Consider the following 11,625-nt stretch of genomic DNA (forward strand, 5'->3'; position numbering starts at 1 on the left):
TATGAAGACATTTTTAATTCTGTGAGCCTAAGTGATTTTCTTAATAACAACCATAAATAAGCTTCACTTGTAACTTGAATCTTAATTTGACCCACTCCCCAGTCATTACAAATTCAATATGGCGGCCTCCCCAAGATGGCGGACTGGCTGTTAGAAATCCACCCCCATGTTATGGATATCAAATGAAAGGATTTGCTGTCAGAAATACGAAAAAAATAGTCCGTGACTTAAATCCAATATGGCGGACAGACTATTTGAAACGCAGCCCTAAATGTAAGGGTTTGCTGTCAGGTAAACGTAAACACTCTATTTGTAATTTTTAGTGCGTGATAAAAGCGTGTTTTTTAGTTTTTTAAACTATTATTTTAACTAATCACTTTTTCCACGCGAAAGTCATCTTTTTAGCTTTTTGTCTCCATTTAAATTAAAAATTACAGACTAAACATTTTCAACCCATATAGGAGGGAAATTTCAAATTATTTGAACCAATTGTTCTGCATGTTTTTTTTTCTTTTTCTTATGATTTATTATTTATTTACTTAAATATAAGTACCTAACCTACATCAATAGGTACCTGGTACATATAAATAAAATTGAAGTGTATTTTGATGACGAAGAAATCCATGGTTCATGGGTATGTGTAAAACTGAATTCGCTAAATCTATATATATATATCTATTTATTATATAAAAATTAATCCATATATCCCTTGGTCACGCCATCACGCGTGAACGGCTGGTCCGATTTCACTATCATTTTTATTTTTTGATGTGTTTATCAGGAAAAATTTCTTAGGACAAAAAAAAAATTGAAGGAATAGGGGTAGCGTAGGGTAGGAGTAAGGTAGGGGTGGGGATAGTGTAGGGTTAGCCACGGGTGTCCGCTAGTTAGTTCATAAAATCGATTACCATACGGATTTACAAGTAGTTCTAACACCATCTCTTTTAAAATTACCCAGAAAATCTAAAACGAAATACGAATGGTATACAGTTCCTTCCCTGTAAAATTGTGAACCATTGACTTTTAGTCTATAAAGCCACCAAATAATGATTAAAATTATTATTTCGTGTAAAATGACTGAGTATACCCTCATTATCAATTTGTTTGTTTATAAATATTGCACAGTGAGTTTCGCTTGAGTGTAGCAAGCTTAGATACATAGAGAAAGGTAGCAAGACTAGCAAGTAGCAACGAGGTCTCATAAATCTACTTATTATTATTACGTAGAATTGACTCCTAACTTGTCTATTGCCGTCATAAAAATAAATCCCATTTGGTAGAATATGAAAGCTTCCGTGTTATGGCAACACTGAAGAAAAGCTCAAAGCGCTTCAGTTTCAGACTTCAGTCAATAATCCGAAAGCGACGCGAATACGATACAGTTCGTGGGAAAACCATTAAATCGTCGCCTCGTTTATATATTTCCATACAAAATAACAATTCTTGCAATTCCATTTACATTTAGTTTACATTTTATCTGTTGACTAGTTTTTTTTTTAAAGTGATAATGTTCTTTTTTTAAAACAAGGTGTATTAGTGTTAGTGGTCGTCAATAAATCAACCTGTATTGATTAGGGTTGTTACCAAAATCGAGGTATGGTAATTTTGTTTTCGTCATGTCATGCCCTTTGATGTTTAGAACTGTAAATGTTTTATAATTATAATATAGTCAGTATTTATAAATTAATACATTACAAAAAACATCATGCAACTATTAATAACATATTATGCGAAACTTAGTGATGTATGAATGTATGATAAACTCGATTACGTCAAAAGTTTTGAAGTTTGAACGGATGTGGTTTTTGGTACAGAAATAAATAGAATAAATATTGAAATTCTTGAATTTCTGTAAGTATCAAGGTAGTCCATTAAAGTAGTCTTGTATTTATTTTATTTTATTACAATAAAATAGATTCAATAATATTAATTTATTTCAATTTAGGCATAATTTACTAGCACTTTCGAAACGTCAGGTATTATTAATATATGATAATGGTGACAATAATTAGTCGAAAACTAAAAATTTAATTTACAAGGGTTCCAAAAGCGTCTTGGTCCGAAAAGAGCCCACAACAAACTCAGCCAGGTTTTTCTTTTTTAGTTTATCACCATTTAACAATAGATATAACTATAAGTAGCCAGTCATGTAATAATACATTTGATTTTCAAGCGTTTTTTGTCGTTAATTTATAATAATAGTCACTAGTGGACGCCCGCGACTTCGTCCGCGTGGAATTCAGTTTTTCACCAATCCCGCGGGAACCATGGATTTTCCCGGGATGAAAAGTAGCCTATGTGTATCCAGAGTAAAATCTATTTCCATTTTCAAATTTCAGCCAAATCGCTTCAGTAGCTGCAGCGTAAAGGAGAAAAAAACATACTTACACACTTTCACACAAACTTTCGCCTTTATAATATTAGTGTGATTGACACTAAAATACAACGATAAAACGACGAGATTTTTATTGTCGATATTTCGACCCAGTTGCATGGATCGTGGTCACGACGGGACTGAAGTTACGAGATGAGAAGTGAAGTCACCTGTTAGGGACAGAATCGATCTACCCTCTTTCTAGTTCTTTTTCTTTTTTCAACGACCTCGCGTTTTTGGCTGTTTAGGCAAACCACACTCACGACATCGCTTTGGTTATTATGCGTATCGCGGCGCCCTCTTGGTTTGCACAATTCTACCACCGGGTTCCACTCGGGAAGATGATTTCAAACTAGCCAGCGAGTGGAACCCGATTTTGCCCCTAACAGCTGACTTCACTTCTCATCTCGTAACTTCAGTCCCGTCGTGACCACGATCCATGCAACTGGGTCGAAATATCGACAATAAAAATCTCGTCGTCTTATCGTGGTATGTACCCGTTTAAATAACGTTCATAATGAACAACCACGAAATAAGTTTAAAATCATTACTAAAATACAACTTTACAAAGTACAACAAGTTACTTTACTACGACAAAGTACAACAAGTTACTTTAAATATGGGTTGATAACGACGATCTAGTTTAAATTGTTTTCCACATGGACAAAGTCAGAGGCTTCTGCTAGTAAGTATATCATAAATTATTGCCACATTTTAAAATTCACACGCACTACGACAATTATTTGGAACACATGTGTTTCGGTTGTTTGTTTTAAAACCCATACTTTACCCCCGTGGGAATTTCGACAAGCTGTTGAAGTATTCTTGTCAAACACCTAACGTCATTGACGAACTAGCAAAAGCCTGCCACTTTGCCCGCGTAGAAACCCATTTTTTTCTGACTGGAATGCCGTGCCGCAAGATATTCATCATTCTCAGTGGATTCATATAATATATTTAAGCCGTCCACCACGCTGGCCCAATGCGGGTTGGCAAACTTCACAGACGCAGAGAATTAAGATAATTCTCTGGTATGCAGGTTTCCTCACGATGTTTTCCTTCACCGTTTGTGACACGTGATATCTAATTTCTTGCACCCAACTGAAATGTTGGAGGTGCATGCCACGGACCGGATTCGAACCCTCCACACCCTCCGGAATCGGAAGCAGGGGTCATATCCATTGGGCTATCACGGCTCTGTAAAACTAGGTATACAGACTTAAAATCAAGATTCATTTATTTAAAGTAGGTTTACGGCTCGTGCGCTGTAGCATGGTGCGGGTAACAGTTCGTTTCACTATTGAAAGTGTGCCACGATTCACGTTAATAGTACGTATTATGGACGTAATACAGGCAACTGTCACCCGCACCATGCTACAGCGCACGAACTGTAGTAAGAATTGTTGAAATGTCGAGGTTGACAATTTATAAAAACTCTACCAGCGGTTTGGAAGGCATATTGAGCCGTGATATGACCTCTGCCTCCGATTCCGGAGGGTGTGGGTTCGAATCCGGTCCGGGGCATGCTTCCTCTCTAACTTTTCAGTTGTGTACATTTTAAGAAATTTACCGTCGCGATTAGTTTGGCAAATGAAAATAGAGACCGAAATCTCCCGACAAATTTAAAAAAAAATCGGAGGGCATTCCCAAAATTATAGTGCAAATATTGGCATAACTCAGTTTGATACTTGTAATAATATTTTTTTACATAAGTAGATACTACTATTTAGTTTATATTATAGGACTCAAAAGGTGATTACAAATATAAGAAAACTAATGTCGAACAAAGGTTATGATTCCCAACACTTGTCAGGACAACTTAATTAACAAATCAAACTGTAACCAAATTAAGACCCTAGAATGGCAGAGAATGACCTTGAGTGGAGTCACGTACTTGTGAACGATGTGTGTAGGGTTAAATGTACCTTTGACTGATATCAAACACTCCCCTTTTCCACTCAAGTCACTCTCCCCGACTATCCCAATTAACCCATAAAGAATTACACAACAAGAGATGTGGACGGCTCGAACGTCACGAGCACACTGAAGCCAACACGAGATCGAGTGACGTCATATCCGTCACAGACTACTATTTCCAACACTAAACGGCGATAACATTTATAACAAACATTAGTGGATTATTTTTTATTTGTCGAGCGATTTTTGTCTCTACTTTAGTGGTCAAACTGTAAAACTATTAATAACTAAAAATCAAAACTTGTTTTTCAGTAGTAGCAATGGTGACGTCACTATGCAGCAGTAAATACCTCTACCTCACGACCTTCGTTGTTCTTTCGTGGATATCAGTTGGTAAGAATCAGTTACAGTAAAAGCTCATTAATCGCGTTTTCACTATTCGCGGATTTAAAAACTGCAACCCAATAGGGATGATGACAGTTTTTTTAATTGTATATAAATTAAGAGTATGCTAATAGTAAAGCAATTTTGTAAAAGCAACAGGGTATCTGCGATCATTACTTTCGGAGCTACAGGGATTTAAAGGGTCAGATTTCGGCGCTGCCGCGGATCCCTGAAAAACGCCCCATACAAGATGGCACGAACTAATGACGTCGTAGGTAATGTAATGATCGTTAGATTTGTGTGGGCGTTCTAACAAAATTACTAATATCTTTGTTATTTTTGCGTTTATGTTTATAGTTCATTTATTAAAAAATGTCACATTTAATGTGAGGAAGCTAAAACTGTAAGAATTTTCATCTAATTACGTTATAAGATTTTTAATATATTTTGAAATTTTATAATCTCATTTATTTTGAAAATATCCAGACAATCTTTGCTTTTTATGTATAAATTAGTTAACATTGACCTTATTTACCCGAATGTATCATAAAAATCAATATATTCAAACCTAGTCATCATCCCCAGTCGTTGCTAAAGATTTCGTTATTCGCAGATCTGATTGTCGAAAATGACGTAAAATCTGCAAATTCATTCAATTCCGAAATTGCGAATGGAATTTAAAATGGAATGGAATAGTAAATATGAGGACCTCAATTGAAGGTTTAAGAATGCTAACGCTCCGTCTGAATTAAAGTAAAGTCCTTTTCATAAAACAAGTCCCATAGACGCGGCGCTATTGTCGTAATGGGGCCATTGCCATTTGGTAAAGGTGCTGTCAATTTCAGATCAGGTTTTAGTCGCAGGACTTCTTTCATGAAAATGACTCTAGCTTTTAAAAATTGTCAATCAAAAAAAGTCACAAAATTTGGTAAAAATTTTTAAGGTACACATTCCACGCGTGCAAAGTATAGCGGGCCCGTTAGAATTAAAAAAAAAAACAATAATCTATGGTTTCAGCGGCAAGCATAGACTGTTTCAAGTGCGTGTCTATGAACGGCAAGTACCCGCAGTGCGACGACCCCTTCCACAACAACCACTCGTTGAACATCCTGGAGTCGCCGTGCATGGGGGGGAGGAAGGGGAGGGATGGACTCTTCCCTGCCACTTCGTGTATCAAGATCGCAGGAGTGTTTGGTACTTATTTCTATATTAGTTTCAGCGTGATTCCCGGTCAACAAAAACACTGACTGACAGACAGACAGACAAAAGCGGCGGTTTTGACTTAACAACCCATATTCGGCTCATTGTTGAGCACGAGACTCTTCTCAGAATGAAAAGGGTTAGGGCCCAGTGCGGATTGGCAGACTTCACATACACACAGAGAATTAAGAAATTTCTCAGGTATGTAGGTTTCCTCACGATGTTTTTTCCTTGTCTGTTTGAGACACGTGATATTTAGTTTCTTAAAATGCACATAACTGAAAACGTCGGAGGTGCAGGCTGGGCTATCACGGCTCGGCTTTGACTTAATGTCAGGAAAAAATATAGTTTCCTTGTAAATGTTTCCAGATGACACCGGCGAGACGATCACCGTGCGTGGCTGCGGACTCGACTCGGGCACGGCGACCACCGACACGGAGATCATACGCATGTCGCACTGCGGCAGGTTTTATTACAACGACAGGTCAGTGGTTCCACATGACACGGGCGAGACGATCACCGACACGGAGATCAGTCGAGTTTGATTTATTGTAAATACTCATAATAGTGAGCTGGATGGAGAAAGAATAGGAAGTAGTAGATTTTCAAGGGTAAAGCCACAGCCTACCGTAATTAGTAAATATACTGTCAATTCCCTTCATACCTGAATATTATAACGCTGTTTGGTGACATTTTAAATAGCCACGGCCTATGCGTGACACCAGAGTACATATGAGCCATTTTAAAAATTTCAAATTCCTTGACTGCAATCTCACCTGATGGTAAATGATGATGCAATCTAAGATGGGAACGGGCTAACTTGTTAGGAGTAGGATGAAAATCCACACCTCTTTCGGTTTCTACACGACAGCGTACCGGAACGCTAAATCACTTGGCTGAAGCCTTCCACTAGCCAGACCTGACTTGAGAAAACCTCAATCGGCCCAGCTGGGGATCGAATCCAGATCTTCCGTTTTGTATATCCATCGCGCATACCACTGCGCCACGGAGGCTGTCAAAAGGTCGTCAATTTATAAAAAAAGGTTATTTTCTTGTTCTAGATACGTCCACGGCTGCCTTCAAAGTTGTAACGACGCAGATGCCTGCAATTCTTCCTGCCAAATAACCTCGAATGTAGCCTTCATTTCTATTTTAACCCTCATTTCGTTTTCATCCCTCATTTCGTTGTCTACCCTCATACAAATGCAGAGCTAACAGAGACAGAATGTTCTCATCTAAATAAATTTTGCTTTGTAAAAACGTAATAAAAAAGGTATTATTTAATACGTCTATACCGTAAGTTTTATAATTTTTCATGCCTAGTTAGATTCGGGAGCGGTTTTAGAGTCCTATTCTTGAAAGGAATCCCGCTGCTAAAACATGAACTAAAATTGACAGCGCCTTACACAAATGACATTAAGACCGCCAATTACCTGACATTAGCGCGGCGTCTGGGGGACTTCTTTCATGAAAAGAACTATACTATGACAGTAAGCGGCCATTTTGCAATATTTCATTGTTTTGGATACTTGTACCATATTATTTCAATATTGAAATTTCAAAATCAATTACCCGCGCTTCATATTTGTAAAATAGTTTAAAAAAGACAAGAATGGTAAAAAATATTTATGTGTATTTAGAATTCTTTTCATATTTTCATGAATTACTTGGATTTATAGCTTGTTATTAAAATATTTTTAATTTTGCATAAATTCGATCTTGTATAGAGTTATATGCTGCTTGGAAACATTTTAACTATTTAAAGAGTTAGGTTAAAAGGGGATAAATCACCAAAAGAAAGTAAAAAATAAAAAAAACTACGCAATCGACCATATTTTGGTCGACACACAGTTGGGGTGATTTTGACATCGACCATATTTTGGTCGATTCACAGTGGAGTGACAGCTTAGTTTTTCTTATTTATTGTATATTTGACTGGCACTGCGACAGCGACGTTGCCGAAGGGTGCGATTGTAGAAGCTCTGCCAAAGTTGAGGTGTAGGGGCTAGAAGGACATAGGTGGAAACAACGACTCTATGGGCATCTCCTTTGAGACTTGGACCTCGGCTTAGAGGGACGTAGGTTAGGGAACTTACAAAATGTTAAAACACACAATGCAAGAAACCTTTGTAACTTTAATTTTAAGTTTTTACTTTTATTGCCACCATTACCTAATAATATTTACGTTTCAAATGTGCTTAGAAACTAAACATAATAGGGATGATGACTAGGTTTGAATATATTGATTTTTATAATACATTCGGGTAAATAAGGTCAATGTTAACTAATTTATACATAAAAAGCAAAGATTGACTGGATATTTGCAAAATAAATAAGATTATAAAATTTCAAAATCTATTAAAAATCTTTTATCGTAAGTAGATGAAAATTCATACAGTTTTAGCTTCCTTACATTAAATGTGACATTTTTTAATATATGGACTATAAACATAAACGCAGAAATAACAAAGATATTAGTAACTTTGTCTTAACGCCCATACAAATCTAACGATCATAAGTGCCTACAACGTATTAGTTCATGCCATTTTGTATGGGGCGTTTTTCAGGGATCCGCGGCAGCGCCGCAAATCTGACCCTTTAACTCCCTGTAGCTCCGAAAGTAATGATCGCAGATACCCTGTTACTTTTACAAAATTGCTTTACTATTAGCATACTCTTAATTTATATACAATTTAAAAAACTGTCATCATCCCTATTGAAATTAATTAAATTTGACTTTTGACAGTTTTGACAAGAAAAATGGCCGCTAAACTATACTCATGGTAACGCCGCATATGATTTAATGTAAAATTAAAGTACTTCTGTTTATATTGCTAGACCAGCTGTTACAGATTTGTTCATGCAACCCGAAACTATGATGAATCCAATCAGTTAGGTACTCTAGTAGTATACACAGAAGTTTTTCGCAAAATATACGATAAGGTGTGTACGAGTAAGATTCGAATTGTTCCATTATCGCAAATCTTATCATAAAGTCTACCATATCGTACATTTAGTTTTAGTTAGAACCTGTAGGTTAGTTAACAACGACCAAAGATCATGTTGATGTTATATTTGTTGAGTTTTGTTGCTATTGTTATAATAATATTATACTGGAGTTTCTCGCAGCAAATATCTACTCCCTATTTGAGTCCACTGATATCTTTTCTTGCGCCCGTCTCTAGGCCTTAAATCTGCATCACGACATGTCCATCTCTCGAAACGAAAGAAAGACGAATTTTGACCAATAGTGATGGAACCCAGAATCTATAACTTTCTTTGCGTCGGGCCGAAAACTCAGACTAATTACATAAGTATGCCCGACTAGTTTCGAACCCATACGGGGCCCTTAGTCGTGAGCTGGTTCTTGCAACGCGGCACGATCCAAACTATGGATCATGCAGCATATTAATTTTAGCGGTGTTTCATAATCAATTAATATGAATAACACTCACGATAATTTAAATTCTAAAATAATTACATAAGGACTAGTATCGCACCCTAATTCACGAACAAAATAGTCTGTATTTTTTTTGATGCAGACAGGCTTTGATTAGGTGTATATCTTTTACCAAACTAGAAGTTGTTGACCGTTTTTACACCATTCAGCTACACAAAAAAGTATTTTTACGCACGTCTTTACACGACGAATACGATTACAACTAAATCATCGATTCTTTAAAAAAAAAAATATTTTTTTTACGGCAAATACTTTGGCAGGGTAACGTCTACCGAGGCAGGTTCTTATGTAATTAGTCTGAGGCTCAAAGAGATGGAACTGATATAGTCCCGGTGTCGCTAATATTATTTGTTTTTACTTCTCTTCACTAGATATACAGGTTGCTTCGGGTATTTCTCATAACTTCTAGATGTTGACGAATTCACTTAAAGGAGCCGAACTGCATAACTAACATTTTTTTTAACTAAGAAGAACTTTTTGTTTTCATTCAAAGTAATTCAAATAATTTCGACTCTTTTATCTACGTAATTATACGTACGTTTGGCTACGTCATTAATAAATGATTCATATGAGGAACACATTTTAAGATCTATTTACAAAAGCAAAAAAAAATCGATAATATTCATTTTAGAACACATGTTCCTTAAACATTTTTAATTATATTAATTGATTATGAAACAAAAAACTCACGTGATATTAGGTCGGAGTATGCCCGACTAGTTTCGAACCCATACGGGGCCCTTAGTCATGAGCTGGTTCTTGCATCGCGGCACGATCCAAACTGGATTTAATTAATTTTTAAATTCCATTTTTAATTAATTTTCCATAAAGAATATAACTCTAGAGTTATAGGAAATACTGCCGAGCACACTGTATTTATTAAGTCGAATGTCAGACCTGATGAGACTTATGTCTACCAAAATCTATCACTAGGAAATTATTTGCTGATATTTCAAAACTAGGTTACTTATTAGAAAATAATGAATTTTTATTACATATATACCTACTATACCATCACATATTTCCCTTATAATATGTATATGGAAAAAATAGCTATAACAATTAAAATTAGTAAATAATTTTTCGTCTAAATATGCACTAATAATAAACCACATTATCAATACTCCATTGTATAGGATTTGTTTATGAACTGCTTAAAGCATTTAGGATTGTTTTGTAATATCTTTACTTTATGGTGTCTTCCACACAATGAATACTTTGATGCAGTACGATTATCCGATCGAAATTTCGACTTAAGCCAATGCCATTGATTTAATTAAGGTATTTCAGTCGAGTACGAACAATTTTTGGATTTACCGCCTAATAATCGTTCGTACTCGACTAAAATACTAAAGTAGTCCGAACTAGGCCATAGCGGATGCTTATTTTAGCCGAATTTGAAATCATTTTGAGTGGGTAGAATTCACCATGTTACTGAGAAAGCCATTTATGTGAATGACTAATTAACAAATCCTTAACGATCCTGACAACGACATTATGACCGACAATAATTACTCTTCCCAGGCAACAAAACAAAATTCTCGTGTGGCCTCCTCCGAAAGGGCTGGACCGATTTTTATGAAAGTATGCTGACCGATTTTTAAGTAAAGTATCTGGTAGGTTCTAAGAAGCCAACATCAATTTTTAACACCCCTAAATGATAAAAGCGGTCCACCCCATGACTTGTAGGGTAAATTGGGTAAAACAACATTTACCGGGTCAGCCAGTAGGAGATTTAATTAACCACTGAGCGCAATTTTTTTTGATCAAAAAATATACGTAATATCCATTCGCTGCCCGCGAGTATTTTATCGAAAAGCCCGTCTGCGTTGAAGAAGCCGACAGTCAGGGAATGCGGTTTTAATGTACCGTTGTGAGCCATTTAAAAAATCTTTATATTCCTCTATCGCGCGGAGCATGATACTGTGCTCGCCTATTGCCCTTAGTTTACTTTATATTTTTTTACATGTCACGTAACGGATACGATGGGCGACCGGTCGTCCATTTAGGAGTCAAGTGGATATTTATAGATGATGAAAACCAAAGATCGTAGAATATGGCAATTTGTCAATACCAGGTTTTGATTCATACAAACATAAATAGTACATCACTAGGAGTTACTGGTTACACTATTTATTAAACAGTATAAAATATAATAATTTAAACAATAATATATGGCGGTTCGAAATAATTGTTTATTATTTTATACACATAATCTTTACAAAAGCAATTGTAAATAATTATATTATATTATTGTGCTGAAAATATACACGATTATGAAAAAATAAAA

General features: G+C 36.0%; 1 protein-coding gene across 1 annotated transcript; it reads left to right on the forward strand.

Moving 5' to 3' along the window:
* The first annotated feature begins 1,040 nt into the window (after positions 1 to 1,040).
* Positions 1,041 to 11,625, forward strand: LOC128199608 (uncharacterized). The gene is made up of 5 exons (XM_052889832.1): positions 1,041 to 1,594; positions 4,604 to 4,684; positions 5,693 to 5,869; positions 6,245 to 6,359; positions 6,937 to 11,625. The coding sequence occupies exons 2-5, from the start codon at positions 4,612 to 4,614 to the stop codon at positions 7,088 to 7,090; spliced, it is 519 nt and encodes a 172-aa protein (XP_052745792.1). The 5' UTR covers positions 1,041 to 1,594; positions 4,604 to 4,611; the 3' UTR covers positions 7,091 to 11,625.

The sequence above is a fragment of the Bicyclus anynana genome, chromosome 26 (assembly GCF_947172395.1).
Source record: "Bicyclus anynana chromosome 26, ilBicAnyn1.1, whole genome shotgun sequence".
NCBI classification, from domain to species: domain Eukaryota; kingdom Metazoa; phylum Arthropoda; class Insecta; order Lepidoptera; family Nymphalidae; genus Bicyclus; species Bicyclus anynana.

Bases quoted from the DNA above. Each gene is read 5' to 3' on its own strand.
- LOC128199608 (XM_052889832.1), top strand. From the start codon at position 4,612: ATGGTGACGTCACTATGCAGCAGTAAATACCTCTACCTCACGACCTTC. The intron at 4,685-5,692 runs GTAAGAATCAGT...CTATGGTTTCAG, and splicing joins TCTTTCGTGGATATCAGTTG to CGGCAAGCATAGACTGTTTC. The intron at 6,360-6,936 runs GTCAGTGGTTCC...TTCTTGTTCTAG, and splicing joins AGGTTTTATTACAACGACAG to ATACGTCCACGGCTGCCTTC.